This window comes from Danaus plexippus, chromosome 24 (genome assembly GCF_018135715.1).
Source record: "Danaus plexippus chromosome 24, MEX_DaPlex, whole genome shotgun sequence".
Classification (NCBI taxonomy): domain Eukaryota; kingdom Metazoa; phylum Arthropoda; class Insecta; order Lepidoptera; family Nymphalidae; genus Danaus; species Danaus plexippus.
The window spans coordinates 4,195,361-4,216,711 of NC_083552.1; the positions used below are offsets into that span (position 1 = coordinate 4,195,361).

A 21,351-nucleotide genomic window follows, 5' to 3' on the forward strand; every position below is an offset into this window, starting at 1 on the left:
AACTCGAGAGGTAAAACAAAGTTTTCACAAAAGGAAAATACATGATGTTCTTCAAGTTTAACCATTAAAATATCTTTCAATATAATAATAAAAATCAAAACATCATACTTGTTATAACATCTCACTAAATGTTTATATAGAAAATTTTCAATTGTTTTAGAAAACTGGTAAATGCACGATAAAAAAAAGTCGTAATTGTAAAATAATTTTTCAATCTAGTAACACTGGAGTTTCGAAAGTTCAATTTCGCATGGCGGACGTGCAAGTGAACTCTGTTATTTGTTGGTGATAATTTCAATTATTATCTTTTTGAGATTCCTTATGGAAAGGCAAATTTTTATACTGCTTTTTCTTTGTGGACGTGCTCTTTTCATTCCTTAACCTTAGATGATGTTAAAGTGTTAATTTTAGTTGGATTTGTGTGAACTGCATAGGATTTTCTCAAAAATGGGAAAATGTGACGAAGCTAATGTCGAAGTTAGTATGGGGGACTCGGCGTCCCCCATGAAACCTGATAATTTTACGTTCACCGTACCCCCTGAGGCCCCTGTCTTCGAGCCAACTCCTGAAGAGTTCCTCGATCCTCTGGCGTATATCAGCAAAATCAGGCCCATTGCTGAGAAGTCAGGGATATGCAAAATAAAACCCCCCGCGGTAAGTTATTTTCTTTGTCACAGATCGATGTAGCTTCCTGTTTTGTTCTATATGAGGATCTTTCTTTTTATGTTTTACATCGATTTGTGGCACTAACCCCTAAATATAAATTGTTGCAGTGCCTTATGATGCAACAGTGGTTACTTTTATGACGAATCGAGGCTTTGTCTTAATGTTTTTTCAACATTTTCTTGTCATTTATTACGTGTTTTTGTTACTTAAGATTGCACATTGAACTAAAAAGCGCATACGATTAACGTCGAATGCATTTCGCATATTGTTGGAATAGGCTGGTTGCCATTTTGTAACGTGCCCTCTGCCTACGATAGTTTAGATAAAAAAAGAACTATTGCTATTTTCATGTCATATTATACCATATTTATCTAGAAATATCCACGTTTTATCAAAATTTTTAACAATGTGCTAAAACATAGCAGCAAGCATAATTTTAATCAATTCATCTGAATAATACATATAATTTTATATCATTCCAAGACATAAATATATATAAATTTTATAGTGATTTGATTATTAAATACAATCAAATGCTCCTGGTTGATGTGTGGTGTTGAAGTTAATGAGGTTAAATTTAACAAATATGGTTACTTACAAAACACAGCAGTAGAGCATAACTGCTTACAATGTTGTTATAATAAGAAAACAAAGTGTATGAACATGTAGAAAGAGATTGTACATTATACAACCTATCTCTAAAGTTGTCATAATAGTATTTGTTAATGAATCAATTAAGAATATACCCTTTGCTATTAATATTAACATGTTTCCTAGTGACATAGAATAGTGGTATTACTGAATAAGTTGTATTTATACTTATGGGATTCAGAAATTAGATTATTATTAAGAAAAGTGAGCCTATCTAAGAAAAAACCATGGTGTTATGTGAATTACAGACTATAAATAAATTTCAAAATTTCAATAGTACATTTATTTTTCCATATAAATGTATTTTATAACTGAATATAGAAGATACATCACATTCAAGACATTTCACTTAATGGGATGTTATTTTCAAATATGTTTGTGTTAATATATATTTTTTTGTATTCTAAACTCATTTAAGTTTAAAATAATATGAAAGAATGCTTCTAATTCAGTACCTTGTTATATAATGGTGTATGGGATATGTATGATATATGAAAAGATAATATAATATGTAGTTAAAAGTGAGGAATCTGTTAGTTAACTCGTGTTTCTTGTTAAAAACTACGAAGGTTTCTTTTTTGTGTTTACAGAGAAATGTATAAGAATTTTTGAGTTATACAATTATATATATGTCATTGAGATAACAAGTATGTGTAAATACAATAGGTGTTATAAGTGGGGATGTTCAAAATGTGTTTTACAAAAGTGTGTTAATTAGTTTTCTTAATATGTTGTTTATTATATATATATAAATATATATATATATAAAAGAAATACAGTTCTGGGTTTTAGACGAGTTCATTAATTTAGAAAATGTTATAATCATGTAACTTACTCCATTAATATTTCTTTTAAAACCGCTTCAAGTAGTAGTATAGTAACAATAGTTTGTGCCTTTTACAGTTTAATATATTTTTAATGTACCTTGAAGGAACATATGATTTATATATATATATATGTATTAATAATTTTCATAGAAATACTGAATAACACATTACCACATTTAATAAGCTAGTGAATACCCAAAAATTTAAATGTTCCCTGTGTAGATGTCATTGGTAGTCCACTATGTTCAAGCTACGATATAAGGATGTATGGAACAAAAATTAATTGCACAAAAAAAAATGTATACCTTCAATTTGCCCATTAATGTTGTTATCTTCAGAAATTTCCTATAAACCGCATTGATACATATACACAATATTTTTAAAACATTACAATTTGATTTATATTTAAAATTTGTAAATATAATGTTATGTGTTATGATAATTGGTAAAGGTAATTGATGTTATTTTTATACTCTGTGAAAAACAATTATGAAGGTTTTTATATTAAAATACTATGCATATATATATATATATATACAGTTAATATATATATATATATATATATACAGTTAATATATATATATATATATACACTGTTAGTATTTTACTTTCATTTCTCATTTCTTTCTAATAGAAATAGCAGTGTTAAACTGAATTAAGCCGTCAAAAGACATATATCCAATTACAAGGTACTGTAAACATATTGCTGGTGTAACCGACGACAACTTGTTTAATATGTTTTCACATTGAAACTATGTGTAAAGTTAGGACATATGCATAACAGATTTGTAGATTATAATGTTATAATGAATTTACTTAATTAAGATAAGAAAATAGCAAAAAAAAAAATATATATACAAACAATGAAAAATGTTAGTGTCTGTATGTTATATGAGAATATATGATTTTTTTATAAATGCATATGAAGTAAGCATGGTATGATACATGAAAATAATTTTAGTCCATATTATTCTGTCTTTTTTCTGCCAAATCTCTAACTGCTTGACTGATATTGACGAAGCTGTTGTAATGAAGAGTAATTTAGCTACTTTTATGTAAGAAACCATTTTGGTAACACAGATTATAAAAAAAAAATGTGAGCACAAAGCAGCACATGTAATTAGGTTTTAATCACGCCTTAATAGTCTTCAATTGTTTAAGTTACTTAATTTCATGTTTTATCTGTTACAACAAAGCTATGTTTCTGAAAGGCTAAATTAAAATTGTGTTATGCATAAAACAGCTATCTATACTCAACCATTAGCTTGTAACCGGTAGATCATACATATCAGTGTTACCATCATTTTAATACATGCAAGTCTTTTGAACAAATTTTTTACAAACCTATTTGTTTGAGCAATGAGAAATGTCTGCATGAAGATTAAATTTAACATTTTAAATTAGTTCCAATGATAATATTCTCATTGAGTTTGAAATTCAGCAATTATATCTATATTTGCAGTACCTATTTAAAAGGCATCTTAAATAAACTGAGAATCATTAACAGTAAATGTCCCTATCTGACATTAATATCAAAGATTTTATTTCTAAGTGAAAAATAATTATAGTTAAAATTAATTATATAATTTCCATAATAAAAATCTTTGCCAATATGTAATATTGTTTTGTGTAAAAAGTGACAAATATATGTTACTTATAATATATTGTTATTTAAGCCTAAATTAATTAGTAATATATATGTGTGTATATATACTATTGTATATACTAGTGTGTATATACACACCATTTACTTCAAGTTCAGCCTGAACATATACTTATTGTAGTCAACTCCATAGACATTGTATAACAATTGTCAGACAATGTAAATGGTTTTTATTTGTTTATTATGTAGAACTTAAGCCTTTGTCCAGGTATAGACTAATCGTGACTGATGACAAAGATTATATAATTAATTATTATGTAAATGGTAATTTAATTTATCTGTTAAATAATTTTATAATATTATAGCAGTCTTCAGTGTGGGTGTTGCCAGGTTGGGGTATGAAATGAGTATTGATTTTACAATTTACTCAGTGCATAGACCCAGTTTAAATCAATGCCCTAGTTTCCTGTCTTATTAGATGTAAATAATAAATTGCTAGGTTCAATATCTTTAATTCGTTGATTGTTTTTATTTCAGATGTATTGAATATTGTTCAACTAATCAAAATGTATGTCGCAGTTCTGATTCTGGAAATTTTTAATTTTTATTTTTTATTTTAGCACTGGCAACCTCCGTTTGCTGTGGATGTAGACAGACTGAGATTCACTCCTCGGATACAACGGTTAAATGAGTTAGAGGTAATTATATGTATATCAAGTTTTGTTATAAGAATTATTGATCTTTTTTGTTTTTCTATACATATTAATTAATATCGGAAAGTTATATTGAATTTTTTTTACTAATTAATTTGTAAATATATCATTAATATGGAATTTATTCAATTACTAGTATTTAGGGTAGTTTCACTTAAATTTTTGTTAATTTCTAGGCAATTACAAGAGTGAAGCTAAACTTCCTGGATCAGATAATCAAGTTCTGGGAGCTGCAAGGCTCGATGCTGAAGATACCAACGGTGGAAAGGAAACCATTAGATTTGTATGCACTACATAAAATTGTCAAAGAAGCTGGTAAGTGCAACAGTTGATGAGCAGTCTGAATTACATACATTCGAGCATATTTTACGACGAGATTATGTGGATTTCCTATGTTGAAATTATCATATCATCTCTACACATGAAATGCTATATAAATATATAATTAAAATGTTTGTATATGTATATATTAATCTTTCAATACGCACAGGTGGTTTTGAAGTATGTTCGGCTGAGAGGAAATGGTCGAAGATCGCTAGACGCATGGGTCATCCACAGGGTAAAGGTATAGGTTCCATATTAAAGAATCACTACGAGAGGATCCTCTACCCGTACGACGTTTTCAAGAGCAGCGGCGCTGTCGGAAACGGAAATGATAGCAAAGAAACAGTTAGTATACACTTATGATAAATTTAAATATCTTTGCAATTTAAAATTTCATATATTTAAAGTAGCATGTTTGAAGAAATTATCATTTTTAATGTTTATTTTCTTCGAAAATGTCTGAAACGCTATATTGGTGTATAAACTAACATAACAAGTATTTTTTTTTTCAATCCATTAACCAGAATAGTTAAATGATTTGCATATATGTTTTTAAAGTCTAGTTATATGTTCAAGAATGAAATTTTTCTTAACAGAAGATAGAAGTGAAAGGCGATCAGACACCAGAGAGGGGTCGCAGGTCAAGCAAGCCGCCGGCTGCGACTCCGCCACCCGCCCGTCGGTTCAAGAGTTCGGAGCCCGAGCCCGCTGAGGGCAGCCATACTGAGGGGGCGCTGCCCGTGGGCGACGTCAAGAAGACACCCATCAAGGAAGAACCGGGAGAGACAAGGAGGAGTTAGTATAGCACATATACATACATAGACAAATATATATGACCATTAGGTAGAGGGTGTATAGAATTAAATAAATACGTTAACTAAGTGTATGCCCATACATACACATAAAAAATATATATAAGATCACTAGTTAGAGGGTGGATAGTAACCCGAAAAATATTTGTTTATTTTAATTAATACTCGCGAATGTCTTAGATCTCATTAACATGAAACGCTATACAGGTGTTCAATGCGAGTCGTTATACAGATGTTCATTGTCCAGGTCCACGTGAGAACAAGTGGATGTCTCAGGCCGGGAGTTGTGGAGCGCGAGCTCGCGCCGTCCGCTCCAAACGACTGAGGGAACACCGTTTCAGTAATATGACGGTGTCTGTGACGCCCGCCCCTCCCCCCCTACATCCCGACGACCCGGTAAGGAACACACAGACAAACTGACGCGGAAACTGTTGTTTCTGAGGGAAATTCCCAGTTATGTAGCTTACACAATAGAATCTTTATATATATAGGAAAATCGTGTTAGTTACTCTGTTTATAAATCCAGAACGGCTGTACGGGTTTGACTGAAAATTGGAGAGATAGTTTAGAACCAGCAAAAAGAGAAAAAAAAAATAAGTTATAAAACTCAAAATCTTATTTACTGCCTCCGAGGTCGAATATAGTTCGCCCGGTCATATATTCATTTCTATTTCCGAAAGACACAGACGACGTTGCGGGCAAAAACTAGTGATATATATTTAGTTTTCTTTTGTATGAGGTCACGTGACACAAACTACAGATTTAACCGACAGTTATTAACCATAAGTGTTTTATGTCAACATAGGTCATTCACTCTAAACCCAATTCCTTAGTCCACGCGGAAAAAGTTACTGGGACAAATTAGTACATTTATATAAATGGGACAAATAATTTTACAGACACTCATATAAAAATAAATACTATAAAAATAGTTTGAATAATTTTATTTATCTGGAGACAAAAATTACATATAATGAGCAACTGAGTAAATGTGTACGGCACTAAGCTTATTTTCGACATTGTTTAGAATATTACTCATAACAATGATTTTGTTGCTTAAGAGCAAATCAGAGTTGAACCAATACACAACACATTACGAGACTCGGCTTACAAACAGTACGAACGTTGTTCTGTTCCTAAGTAGGTAGTCATAGCTGTATTGTGGCTACTACAAACGCCACTGAGTTAGATCTACCAATTCCTTCTCATTTTATATTAACAAAGACACAACTTTGTATGAACGTAAGGATGATTGTTGCTCTCTCATGCAAAAACTACTTAACAGATGTAGCATACACACCGGGAGAAGACATTGCGTATAATCTATATGTAATGCCGAATAGTCCTCCGTACCGCGGCATAAGTTCTATTTCGTTTGAAGTTACGTTACATTGATAATAGATGTCGCTGCATGTTATATATGTATATCGTTTTAACACGTGTACACATCCCATCGACCCGATTTCAAAGCCATAGCGGGAGAAATCACGGATAAATACTAGTGATATAATCCGTAGCTCGCGAAGTACATGTGTCATATATGCGGGCGCGGTGACATCGAGGAACAGATGCTGTTGTGTGATGGCTGCGACGATTCGTACCACACGTTCTGCCTGGTGCCGCCGCTGGCTGATGTACCCAAGGGAGACTGGAGGTGTCCCGTGTGTCTGGCGGAGGAGGTACGAGGCGAACGAAATATTTATCTCAAACATTTACACATAATTTAACATGAATTTTTTCATTATTTTGTACATATTCCTAGTTTTTACTTCACACATACATAATAATTACGCACATGTACAGATTTTCTTTGGTCTAGTAGATGTAAAAATCATCGTATATATTCGATTCTATTTTATTTTGAAAAATATGATATCAAACTTATACACAGGTGTCAAAACCGACCGAGGCCTTCGGTTTTGAGCAAGCGAGCCGCGAATATACACTGCAGCAGTTCGGAGAAATGGCTGATCAGTTCAAATCTGATTACTTCAATATGCCGGTACATGTAAGTGTATAAAGATAATATTAATAAATATGTGTGACGAATAATATTCATTAATGTGTATTGGCTTAAACGTAGATGGTGCCAACGTCGACGGTGGAGCGAGAGTTCTGGCGCGTCGTGTCGTCTATAGATGAGGACGTGACTGTTGAGTATGGAGCGGATCTGCACTCCATGGACCATGGATCAGGTTCCTAATACCTATATATAAAATTTGCCTGTGTATTGTCTAAAGATATAACAAGTGATAACAAAGATTTCGTTAATGGGAAGAAATGCCATTATTCAATAATTCACATAATTTTACATAAATATATATAACGACCTCTTTGATGTTATTTGCTTTCCAGTTGGTCCTTAAATCATAACAAAATAAAGAGTTCAGAACAAATGCAAAAAAATTTACACATAATATATAGATTATTTATTATCAGACTACGTAGGACTCTTTACGGTTTGCTTTCTGAGAAATTATCTGCCTGTGAATATTCCCAGAAAATAAAATTATTACAAAGCTTAAAACAATAGTAAAATAAACCACACACACATAAGAATTCATGACACAGTAAAATTTTATCCATATATATAAATTGAATTAAATTTTTGTTACGTGGTTATAAAAATAGTGTTATAATTAATAGCTATACATGAAGTAATAACAAAGGCAAAATTTATTTATAGTTAAATAAATTTTTTTTTTGTACTAGGTTTTCCAACAAAATCCAGTGCCCATCTCTATCCCGGCGAACAGCAATACGCTGAATCCTCATGGAATCTCAACAACCTGCCAGTGCTGGAGGGATCTGTACTGGGACATATAAATGCAGACATATCCGGGATGAAGGTAAAGTCATATAGCTAATTAACATTTTTTGCGCCTTAAATATAATAAAATTAACTAATAGTGTATGTTAATTTATAAACATGTGTTATGTAATATTGTTCATATCATGAATATATAATTTATTACTCAGGTACCTTGGCTGTACGTGGGCATGTGCTTCGCCACGTTCTGCTGGCACAACGAGGATCATTGGAGTTATTCCATCAATTACTTACACTGGGGAGAACCAAAGACATGGTATAAAACATGATTATGTATATTTATTATCACGTAACACTTTACAATGTTCCTTCTATAGTTTAAAGAAAAAAATACTGAAATATATATAGTGTTATTTTGGAGTGATTGATTGAAAGACACAACAGCTTAATTGATGAAGTGACTGGGACAAGATATTCCAAAGGTGGCAGGTTCAAAACCCACTCACTCCAATGATTTATATACTTTCTATACACAATATTACCATGATATACTATCTCATTGAATCCTTATTTAAAAGCAGGGTAATTAGGTAATTTATAGTATATTTAAATAAATAACTTGGTAAATACTTATTGGTGATGAAAGTCATAAGGCTTCTAAATCTGATTAAACAACATTGTAAGTGATTAGACTAAGTGTATTATAAAATACTATAGTCAGTGACGTCCGACGATATCTTAAATAGAAGGATTTCTTTGTCTTTTAAAATTTATTAAATTAAAATTATAGTTAAATCCTTCTCAACCTAACTGTATTTTAAACTGGTTTCTATTTATTGTAAATAATATTTACAATGTCATTTTATATGTAAATCAGTTGTAGACGCCAGTTGAATTAAACATTACAATTAATCATTCTGAATAGTCTAAACATTTGCAACGGTTGTCTCTTTGCTATCAACATTAGTCACCTATTATTCCACCTCATATATTGCCTTATACTCATTTGAATCCTTTAGAACGAAGCCACTAGTGGATAGACTATTATGTATATATATATATATATACATACATATATATGTGTGTGTTTGTGTGTGTGTGTGTGTGTGTGTGTTTATCATACATATATTGTTTCTTCAGGTATGGCGTACCCAGTTCCAAAGCGGAACAGTTCGAAGCTGCAATGAAGGCTGAAGCCCCTGAGCTGTTTCAGCTGCAGCCTGACCTACTTCATCAGCTGGTCACGATCATGAACCCCAATGTGCTCATGAAAGCTGGTGTACCCGTCTACAGGTAAATACTAAGTTGGAAATCAAATATCTCATTAAAAATTTCAATGTGGAAGTAATAAATATACTATACAAAAGGAATTTAGAAAGAAAATTTTTAATATGATACTCGTTTCTTTATATTATTATATATTACTTGAAGCAATTTAAAATAAATCAACTGTATAATGAAACCCAAAGAAAAACGAAAATGTATAATCAAATATATAATGTTTAATGGTCAAAAAATTCCAGTCACACTGATCTTATAAAGGAGTTCCCAATATAAGAAGTTTTAATGTCTTGGTTTATAGGACTGATCAACATGCTGGAGAATTTGTAATAACCTTTCCCCGCGCCTACCACGCCGGTTTCAATCAAGGATATAACTTTGCCGAGGCAGTCAACTTCACACCAGCTGATTGGGTGTGTACATAATCGATTATACTCTATTTCCTGGTATTATTTTTAATTATACAATTCCATTCTATTTAAAAATGCTTTACAAGAGATTTAAAGTAAAAACTTCATAATTATAGTAAATTTTCGTGTTGTGATAGTGATAAGTGATAATAAAAATAAATACTTCAGCTAAAAATGGGTCGCGAGTGCATCACCCACTACTCCACTCTGCGGCGGTATTGCGTGTTCTCCCACGACGAGCTGGTCTGTAAGATGGCGCTTGAGGCGGACTCGCTTAGTCTGACCGTGGCCCTGGCCGCGTACAGAGATATGAGGACAATGTTACATGACGAGAGGAAGTTAAGGAAGGGATTACTTGACTGGGTACGTTATACGAGGAGGTTGGGGAGAAATTTAATATATAAATATTATTTATATCATAGAATTGTATGTTTATATTTTAATATTTAGTAATAATGTAATAAGTATCTAATACTTAAGTCCGCATACATTAAAATAAATTTCTTTTCTATAATATGTGACGTACCGATGTATATATTTGTGTCATATCAATCAGGGTGTAACGGAAGCTGAGCGTGAGGCGTTCGAACTCCTCCCGGACGACGAACGTCAATGTCACGAGTGTAAGACCACGTGTTTCCTGTCCTGCGTCACATGCGCCTGTACCACGCAAATCGCATGTCTGCGACACTACGATCAACTGTGCGGTTGTTCGCCGGCGGAACACAAACTAAGGTACGGATGTACTCAGTGATGACTAACTAAGATAATATTGTTAGTGTATGAAGGGTTTGGAAATATTTTATTGAGTTCATAATAGGAGCTTTAAGATTTTTGGATTTGTGACTATCTTAGAGTTCATTGACCTTTGGGTATAAAAGTAACAAACATTCTCTCGATCAGGTTACAGAGATTTGAGGTTACATAGGTAGAATGTACGATTGGACTTAATTTTTTTTAAACACACATCATCAAAAAGATTAGTATATATACCTATAATTTTCGATTACTGATTAGTAAAGTTGCCAACATAATATATAAAAAAATAGTATACCAGCCAAGTAGATAGACCTTTTCGAATAAAACGAATTGGGTTGTAAGAAACATGGCTTTTCAAATCACAAACATGCGTCTGTTTTTACATGCAAACAAATATTTTCTTCATACAACACGATTTTGAAGAGTGCGTATATAGAATACGCAAGTAGTACTGCTTACGGTCACATGACCTATAAGGTGGCGCTAAATGTGAACGGGCGATAATGTTTGTATTTACCTCCAATAGATGGCACTTTTACCAATTTCATAAATCCAAGGGCTATATAAATGTTTGTGAATACTCGTGTTGAGTAAAATGTGAGGTTAATTATGGAAGTAAGTAAGTAAGTGTTTAATGTGTGGAGTGCGCGTCACTGCTCACAATAGAAGGTAAAGCAGTTTGTTAAAAATTTACTGGATTGAAAATTCTTCTTCTTGTTTCTAACACAAGGCGTGTCTCGTCTCGTTTATCTTCATAAACATTGAATATTAATTAAAAACAGTTTGTTTGTAAGTCAATAAAACGCCTTATAATTCTGTAATAAGACTAAAATACATAGTTATTTTATTTATTGCAATATTATAATACCTTATATTATAATACCTTTTTCATTGTTTAGATATCGTTATACACTGGACGAACTCCCGGCGATGCTTGAGAAGCTAAAGCGTAAATCAGAACAGTTCCGCGAGTGGGCTGAGGCCGTTCAGAATGCTTTGGATCCTGATACGCCAAAGACATGTGACCTTGACGGACTCAGGGGTCACTTGAAGAGGGCTCACGATCTGAAGGTTCTAATATATTATATTTTGACTTTGATATTCTGTATATGCATTTGGCAATAACTAAAAGATAAATAGTATTTAACCTTTATCTTTTCCAAATATTGATTGTATCATATATAATATAAACTAAAAGAAATAACTAACTATTTAATAATTACCTCAGATGCACAAGACGGAACTGGTGCGTGCCTTGGAAACGGCGATAGAGGACGCTGAGAAATGCGCGTCTGTGATACAACAGTTGGATCTGAACAAGATGAGGACGAGGACGAGGCATCACGACCCCAAGTACCGCCTCACCATACACGAGCTGACGCTGTTCGCCGCAGAGATAGACGGACTCGCCTGTGTGCTGCCCGAAGGTAAAACACACAAACACACACACGCACACGCACGTATATTCATATTCATATGTATACTACTGATGCTACAAATACTCAAGTTTGTGAGCCTCATTTAGTTGTTTGTTTCTCTTTGCTAATTAACAGATTATAATTAAACTAACTTCATTAAGTGTGGTTTGTACGGAAAAAAAAAATTTATGGTATGTAGTCTGGAGTTGTGACATAGACAATAGATGTCTCTGAATGTTGTTAAACATGTCTTATATTAAACACATTATGGAAGACTAATACATATATACATATTCCTATATAATATTATATATAGTTTGTCACCCATGCCATGTGTTTGATAAATCAAAGACATTTTTCAGGTATATTGTATATTATTTGAAACCTTAAATATACCTCTCTATTTCAATCTATTATAACAGCTACTTTATTTTTTTGTGTGAGATTGAAAGGAATTTCTTTATAGTTATCCAGAATAACATTAATCAAAGAAGTTACTATATGTGATTATCACTCCAGGGTCTGCTGTTAAAGAAGTGCTTCGTCAGACAGCTGAGTTTGAGGACAGAGCGATCGCACTGCTGGGGAGAGACTTGGACGACTGTGATGCTGCCTCTGTCAGAGAACTAGAAGAGGTATAGTTGATCTTGAAGAAGGACAGACACTACACAGATTTTAATATTTCTTATCCGTAATGTCACATAATAGCTTCTGAACACTTATATCGACATTTAAATATATATATATATATATATATATACTATATACTTTACTATGTGATTGTAACAACCTAGATCACGGACAGTTGAGATGAAAGTGTCATTCAGTTAGTCTACTTATTCATAATCAACTTGTTTTCAACATCAATTTGTTTCGTAATTTCCGAAATACATTCTGGATGCTTGCAGAATGCGCTGTGTCTTGAGCCTTGAGCTCTGCAAGTGTGGTCATGACATGAGTTTTTATACACCTGATGATGGGATCTCAGGTGTTAGATATATTCTAATTTCAACAGCCTCGTGTATTAATCTCGGTATATACTTGTCTCCATACCGAAAATCTGTGGTTTTTCAACCGCATATGAAATGGCTTGTCCACTGTCCTCACAAACTGCTGTTTTTTTTTAATTTCTCAAATATGTTCTATAACCATTGCAAGACGCTCCGTTTAATTTGTCCACTGTATAATGTAGAATATTAAAATCGCATAGTAAACTTCTACTAATGAAAGTCTTTGTTGTAGATTTGTGTTTATATAATATTATTTATTAATATTAATGTTTCTTCGTAGGTCGTTGACCTGGGTTCCCGTCTCTGTATAGTCCTGCCCCAGCTAGGAGCGCTCCAGGCTCGTCTCCAGCAAGAGAAGTTCATACTCTCCGTTCGTACACATCGCGAGGACGCCGCCTCTCTCACACCAGAGACCATTGACAAACTGCTGGCTGAAGCAGAAACGGTCTTACCACATAGAAGAGTTGAAACGGAACGGGCTGGGCTGTATAAATTAAAATGTTAGTATCAAACATTATATTTCTATAATAGAATTAGCCCCAGTTAAGCCTTATTTATGCATACATACAGTATGCATAAATGCATGCATATTTTAATATTACAAACAGATACTGAAATTTTATTTATTAGTATAGATAACGGTCCCTTTATAATTAAATGTATGGGACAGTTATGTAGCTATGAACAGCTTGTTATGTTATTTATTCTATTATAATGATTGTTTTAGTACAAGTCGAAGAATGGGAACAGAAAGCCCGGGCTATATTAGACGTGAACCGGGAACGCGATGATGATTCACACACTACGCTGGCTGATTTGGAAGAATTGTTAGCAGCTGCTGATGAAGTGGAAGCCGCGTTGCCCTCAAGACACTCGTTGGCTACAGCCGCTGCACACGCCAAAGACTGGCTTGCCAAGGTATATCTATCATATATAGTAATATATCAGCATTGGATCATCTGGAATTGTTTATAAAGATGAGTTCTTTTGTGTGTATAAGTGTTTTAATAATGTTATATAATTATGATATTGTGTTGTTGGTTAAAATTATCTTTAAATAATATCGTTTTGTACCAGGTGGAGGAAATGCAATCAAAGGAATTATATCCATACATGCACAGTGTTGAAGCTCTGTGCAAACGCGGAGCACAGATACCTGTGGCTCTGCTCGAGAAAAGACATTTGGCGGCAGCCCTACTATCAGCCAGGGACTGGCAGAGAGGAGCTGCTGATATGTTCCTTAAGAAGGTAGCATGATACACAATTAGTTAGATATATTTCTAAGAATCTGAAGTGTGTAGGCAAAACATAGACTAACTCTCATAGACTTGTGATTAGTTTTAATATGACTTAAAATTTTTACAGTTTAGTCAAAACTATATGGAAATGTTTTATAAAATCATATTGGAGATTTATATGGATTTTATATTTATCTGTACTCGATACTAAATCTCATAGTATAATATATGTATTCAAATCATGAGATTTTATTCCTTGATGATATGAAAACTATGAAGAGTATATCAGCTTTTTAATTCATAATATATATATATATATATATATATATATATATATATAAAAAAAATTAAATTATGAGACATTTATCAAATTATTTAACCTTTTAAATATATTATTAAATTCATTTAAGCATTTGTACAATAAATATAATATGTTTATAATGAATACGTTCCAGAACTGGCCTTACTCTTTGTTGGAGGCGTTGTCCCCTCGTTCGGAGTGCGCCCCTCGCCGAAAGAAAGGGGACTCTGAAGGATTATTACAACACTTCAGTGAGGAAGCCACTCCCACTGAGATAGTGGCGGCCTTCAAGCAGGCGGAACAAAGGGAATTGGCTGCTATTAAGGAACTCAGGTCTGTGGGAAATATTATATATATGTACAGAGTGGCGGCCTAGTGATTAAAAGCCCGCCTCTCGTGCAAGGGTTTGCGGGTTTGAAATCTGACAAGTAAGCATGTGATTTTTCTGAGTTATATGTACTTCCTAAGAGTATTTAGACACCACTGAAAGACAGTAAAGGAAAACATCGTTAGGAAACCTTGACTTCTAATTTAAAATTATAAGTTTGAAATCGCCAATCCGCTTTTAGCAAGCGTGGTGATTAATGCTCTAATCTTTTCCATGTCAGTAGAGGCCTTTACTCAGCAGTGGGCACCGATAGGCTGATGATGATAATTATTTACTTATAGGATCTTCATAGATGTGGTTGGATAATCAAAAGGGTGTACACAATTTAAGTATGGAGCTATGTCTATTACCTTCTACTTTGGATAGATACATGGAAATTTCACCTAATTGTATTTGGTAATAGTCATGCGACAAAGGCAGTGCAATTTTGTAATGACATTTTATCAATTTAATTCTATATTTTTGTTCCTACATAATTTTATTCACATCTAATTCTGTGCCTGCTTCTAGCAAGCAAATCATACACCCTCCACTGACCCGCTCAGTTTCAGGTTCACGGTATGACTATGTGGGCAATTTGGTAAGAAAACCGAAAATTTTTTTACAAAATTGCTATAACTTTGTGTTATAATGATATAGCATAAAGAAAAATAACAACATGAGGATGTAATAGACAACATTAATAAATGTCTTATTAATTTTCTATATTCATTACAAAAATATGAATGCAAGTAATACCCATATATATGTATGTCTATATACATATGTATATATGTATATATATATATAATTAATTCAATATGTTCTAATGGCAGAGCTAAAAATATGCGGAAAGAGGTCCGAACGCCCGCGCCCGGCGTTACTTTCTGCGTGTGTCAGAAGAAACAGTATGGGGTGATGACGCAGTGTGAACTCTGCAAGGATTGGTTCCATGGCAAGTTACACAATACATACTTCTTGGTTATAATATAGAACAGCTGACACCCGGCTTATATATATATATATATATATTGGATATATAAATGGTTATATATGTGCAAAAAACAGATAATTATAATGGCTTTCAAATAGACATTTTATTTGCAACCTATCTAGGAGTTATCATGGTGGATGCACAGAGAACTGCTCACCTGTATACATTTTTACCATTTCCACCCATAATAAATGTATGATAATAATATAAGAGTAATAATACTATATATATACATATATATACCTCTCTGTTTTTAATACATTGACTTTAAAAACGAATGAATTTTTATCTCAATCTTACTCCAGGATAATATTTCTGTAGATCACAAAATGTTGTAGAATATATCTATATATTGATTGATGTTAAATTTTTGTGACAGCTGCATGTGTGTTGTCGAGTCGCTCGGAGGAGTCGGAGTCGTCACCGGAGCCCGAGTCGGAGCCTTCGCCCTCGCCGGCCCCTGAACCGAAATTCCTCTGTCCTGATTGCGCACGAACCAAACGACCTAGGCTGCATCGGATATTGGCTCTATTGGTATATATGTACTTTGCAATATTCAAAACATAATGTACTTGTTTTTATACTTTGGATGAATTGTGTTCAAATGAATCAACAATCAGCGACATCTATCGTCCAAGTCACGTGACTTCAGACCACATACGATAGTTATATTTCCGTTCAGAATACTCGGAAGTAATGAATAGATAACCTCTATATCATTGCGGTGTAAGCTACATTATTGGAAAGTTCCGTCAGGATTTGGTCCGTATGTTTTACGTGAAAAAGCAACATATATTCGTATACATTCATAATTTTTTACATTATGAGATCTAAGATTTTCGCGAGTTTTATGCATTAAATTTTTTACATTTATAATATAACTATTACCAACTAGAAAACAAAACCAGTTGAGTTGTTTTTGTGCTTAAATGATGTGAATTCATATTGTTCTGTTTCTCACACAGGTTTGGCTACAGAAGCTGCCCGTGCGCTTGGCGGAAGGTGAGGCGTTACAGTGTGTGACCGAGCGGGCGATGGCCTGGCAGGACGCCGCTCGAGCACTACTGGCTTCTCTGCCGGCTACACGCGTGGAGAGGGGCGAGCGCCAGGGGAGGGGAGACGCACACAGGTACTGTAAAAAAATCTTCAACAGACACTTAATTGATGTGATGTAATCACACTGATTCACTGTATATATTTTATTACAACTATGAGGATTAACTCGCTGGTTATTATTTTGTATGTCTGTTCTGTTACACTTGCTATCGAGTTATGTATTTGATTTAAAAGTAGTCACGTGCTATACTAAAGTTAATATTAATTATTAATCATTTGTGACTCACAAACCTTAACATTTTCTATAATTGATTCAATTTTGTAACATGATGAAAAATATTTTACATCCACACATACAAGGATGCGAGATTTGATGTTTTTTTTTAATGTTTTTATGTGTATTTATCTGATGCCATCGTCAGGTCGTCAGCGAGTGTGGAACACGCATACAGTGCGACACCTCGCACCAGCACAGCTCGAGTTTCGCCGGTCATGCTACAGAGACTCGAAGATCTCATGATGGAAGGCGACCTGTTAGAGGTAATAGGAAATATAATATAAACATGCTCAAGGAAAAAATAACGTCTGGTCTTTATAATGAGGTGTAAGACTTTCCCGAGTATTCATATAAATGAAACTAATATTTCCGTATTACTACGCTTCAAGACCAACTGACAGACATTCACGTCCCGTCCGCCCGTGTACACGGTTGCTGCAAAGTAATCGAAACGTCGGCAGTATGTAGTTAAAATTATAAAAAACGCGTAGTAATCTGAAATATTAGTTTCATTTAAACGCTTGGTCTACATGTTGAGGTAACTGAGATTGTGGCGTATTCTGTATACACATTTAAATAATAATGTCTTTTCCGACTGAATTCGCGTCCCTTACTATTAACATTATGCCCGACGCTTCGATTACTTCTCACCAATCGTGTACTTTAAATCTCGATCGCTTATCATGTTTGGACTTAAACAAACACATACTCTTAAGTGTTCATTATATATATATATATCTATTTATTGCTAAGGTTCGTTTGGAGGAACAGCGTCTCGTATGGGCTGCGGTGTGTGCGGCTCGTGCGGCGGAAGGTCGGCGGGCGGCGCGAGTGTTGGACGCCGGAAGGAGGAAGAGAGCCCAGAGACCAGCTCGACACCATCACCCGCTCAAGAGGACACGCGTCTTACACGGTACACATACATACATATGTATTAATGGCATATACGGGTTTTTGTCCGAAATCTCTTGAATATTGTGTTGAGAGATGAATGAGTGAGTGCAGAATGCAATACATAGATACAAAGCATTAATTAGCGACCTTATGCTACTTATAATGGTCGCGAAAGGTTGAATTCCTTTTACACTGACATCTATAGCTAACTAGACAATTTGACACTAAAGCATCCGAGGAGGCTTTACAAGTAAACGGTTAATAAAACGAATGACTTCATATATGGATATCAGCTACTCTTTCTAGCAGTGTCATAGTGTTTATATATCTTTATATAGAGTAGAGTCTCAAGAAAATCCTTTAAGTAGTTTTTGTGTGAAAGGGAACAATCGTACAAACAGACTCACAAACTATTTCGTATATGATATATTCAGTATAAATAAGATGTATAGTTTATGTGAGTAGAGTCGGCGCTGTTTTCACGGTGGCCATTACCAGTAGTAACATTCCTTATCATGTTTCCAGGAACAAACACCACAAAGACCACCATGAAGCGCGGCTCGGCCACGACCACCAACTACTTAAATCGGAAGCAGGTGAATATTATTATTATTATTTAGGTTTGTTTGCTATAAAAAATTTCTACAAAGCACATTCAATTCGTCTCCACGTGATTGCTTTGTCCCAAAGCGACTGGGATATTATTTTGTGGAATTCTCATATAGTATCCGGTTTTATTTTTCATTTTCGTACTAATTAACGATTCTTATTTTTATACTTTGTATTATTTTTTTTGTGTACAGTTAATATAATAGTGTTTTTCCTAATCTAAGGTATTCCCAACTCGTACACTCCACGTTAAGATAACAGTCCAAACTGTTCAAGCGAACTGTATTAATTTTACAAATAACTTGTCATATAAGCTGAATGTTTCCCAATAAATTAATTATGTGTGTCTATATTTGTAGGGCATGTCGTCTGGTTCTGGTCTGATGATGCGGAAGCACTACCTGGCCCGCCAGGAGCGTCGTAAGCGCCCGCTCCCCCAGCGCCCGCCTCCCCGGCCCCGCGCGGGTCGCTCCCCCCGCTCGCCCCGCACTCCCCGCTCCCCCCGCGCGCCCCGCTCTCCCCGCTCCTCGTCCTCATCGCGTTCGTCAGCTGACGACGAGGAAGACTGCGCTGCCGCCGATTGCCTGCGACCTACAGGTTCGTTGAACCACATCGTGATACTAGTACTACTGCCATGACTTTGTCTGATAACATGCGATAGTCTATTATTAAATTATATTTGCTTGTGTTAACATGAAGCATTTTTGATTCTTTTTTATTAGATGTAATAATTTTCACTTGTTCATTTTAGGCTAGACATAAAAAAATTGTCTCAATACACATGGTATTGCAAATAAAAATATGATCGCATACAAAATATAAACGTGAATGATTAGACCTGATAATTTATATTTCTGTATGTAGTTTGTGGCGTTCAGTTAATATAGGACTAACTATCTGTGTGCAATAAACATGATATATAAAAATCTCTCAGGCAAGGAGGTGGACTGGGTTCAATGCGACGGCGGCTGCGATCAGTGGTTCCACATGCACTGCGTGGGCCTGAGTCGCGGCGCGCTGCGAGAGGACGACGACTACGTCTGCGGCTCGTGTGCCGAGACACGGAAGTAACTGACTGGCGGCGGGCGGTCGGTTAAAACGAACAAATTACAACCGAGATATTCCTACACTGACGGAAATTTCAATGCAAAACGTTCTTATATACAGGTCGATGTTTTTCTGCTCATACGATAACCGTTCATATTATACATGTTGTGCGTTATTCATAACGAGCTTCCAGTTAAAACTTTTCGATGTACCGTTATGTTGTGTCGGTGGAGGTCAGCGTCGCCTCGCGATGCCTGTTGTCCGCGCGATATCCGGAGCACCCTGTATATAACTGTACCATCTGAACGGTTTTAAATGAAAGTCTGTAATGTATTTAATTAATTGTTATATCGGTGTTTAGTGTCCATTCGTTTTGAATGTAAAGTGATATAGAGAGAATGAAACGCGAAATCATGTTCTGGAAAGATGTACATTATTTTGAATTCCTCCGTTGCTCGTTTTTTTTTTTTAATTAATATATTTGCTATGTATTTTACTTTCATATATATATGTATATGTATATTTACTGTCCCCTCGTCATCGTCCCAATACGTGAGTTCCAACGTCGTGGTTATAGCGACTTTTCTACCCGTAATATATTATTTTTATACGTTGTGGAGTACGGTTAGCTGTTGTAAGTATAGTTGTAAAGAACCCGTGTGTAAATGAGTGTGGAATTGATACGACCTTAGCGAGATATGTTCCGGCCTTTATCACTATGTGGAACCGGCGTCCGACGTAACATTAAAATTATTAGAATATGTAATAAATAAAGCGGTGTACACACCATCGGATGATCGTTTCATATAGTCATAAAAGGCTTTCGAATGCCGCGGGATGATTATTTGTTGGTCGAGATGTGTCGGTCTTTTTGTAAATATTTTTTTAATGAAATGTGAATCTAGTTAAAGAAAATTTCTAATGTATGTAGATTTCGAGTACTGTTATGTAGTGTGGACTATGTATGCTTAGGTCATTAAATAGTCACTCAACCTGCGTCTGATCTAGACTTGTTTATCGCACATTGTAAAGAAACTCGATCACACCCGAGTGCTTCTGATTGTAAACTGTAATTTTAATTAGATTATTTAATAAAAGATTAACAAAACTTCCGTTGTCTTTTTTTTTGTTATTCGTTATGAATTTTTAAGGATCTTAATTGTTTTCTCTCCTTCCACACATTCTTTAGGGAAAAATTAATTTTAAGAATGTTCCAGAATCTAGATTAGAATTTTTGTAAATATTTTAAATAGCATGAATTTAAAATAAATTCTTGTATTAAGTGACGTCATATATGATGTTATTTTTTGCAAAATATAAAGGT

The 21,351-nt window shown here is 34.3% G+C and overlaps 1 protein-coding gene across 1 annotated transcript; it reads left to right on the forward strand.

Moving 5' to 3' along the window:
* Nucleotides 1-232: 232 nt before the first annotated feature.
* On the forward strand, nt 233-21,135 carry LOC116776033 (lysine-specific demethylase 5). The gene is made up of 30 exons (XM_061524225.1): nt 233-654; nt 4,368-4,445; nt 4,637-4,775; nt 4,951-5,129; nt 5,381-5,579; nt 5,844-5,992; nt 7,114-7,275; nt 7,488-7,604; nt 7,680-7,791; nt 8,309-8,445; nt 8,576-8,682; nt 9,507-9,659; nt 9,949-10,060; nt 10,226-10,420; nt 10,614-10,792; nt 11,716-11,887; nt 12,045-12,243; nt 12,754-12,869; nt 13,525-13,744; nt 13,972-14,162; nt 14,322-14,492; nt 14,938-15,116; nt 15,987-16,105; nt 16,524-16,678; nt 17,110-17,273; nt 17,623-17,740; nt 18,231-18,390; nt 18,897-18,967; nt 19,340-19,577; nt 19,915-21,135. Exons 1-30 carry the CDS (start codon nt 448-450, stop codon nt 20,049-20,051), a joined length of 4,635 nt encoding a protein of 1,544 aa, XP_061380209.1. The 5' UTR covers nt 233-447; the 3' UTR covers nt 20,052-21,135.
* The last annotated feature ends 216 nt before the right edge of the window (nt 21,136-21,351 follow it).

Excerpts from the sequence above, each read along its gene's own strand:
- LOC116776033 (XM_061524225.1), top strand. The coding sequence starts at position 448 with ATGGGAAAATGTGACGAAGCTAATGTCGAAGTTAGTATGGGGGACTCG. Across the intron at positions 4,776-4,950 it reads TAAAATTGTCAAAGAAGCTG|GTGGTTTTGAAGTATGTTCG; the intron begins GTAAGTGCAACA and ends CAATACGCACAG. Across the intron at positions 10,061-10,225 it reads ACTTCACACCAGCTGATTGG|CTAAAAATGGGTCGCGAGTG; the intron begins GTGTGTACATAA and ends TAAATACTTCAG.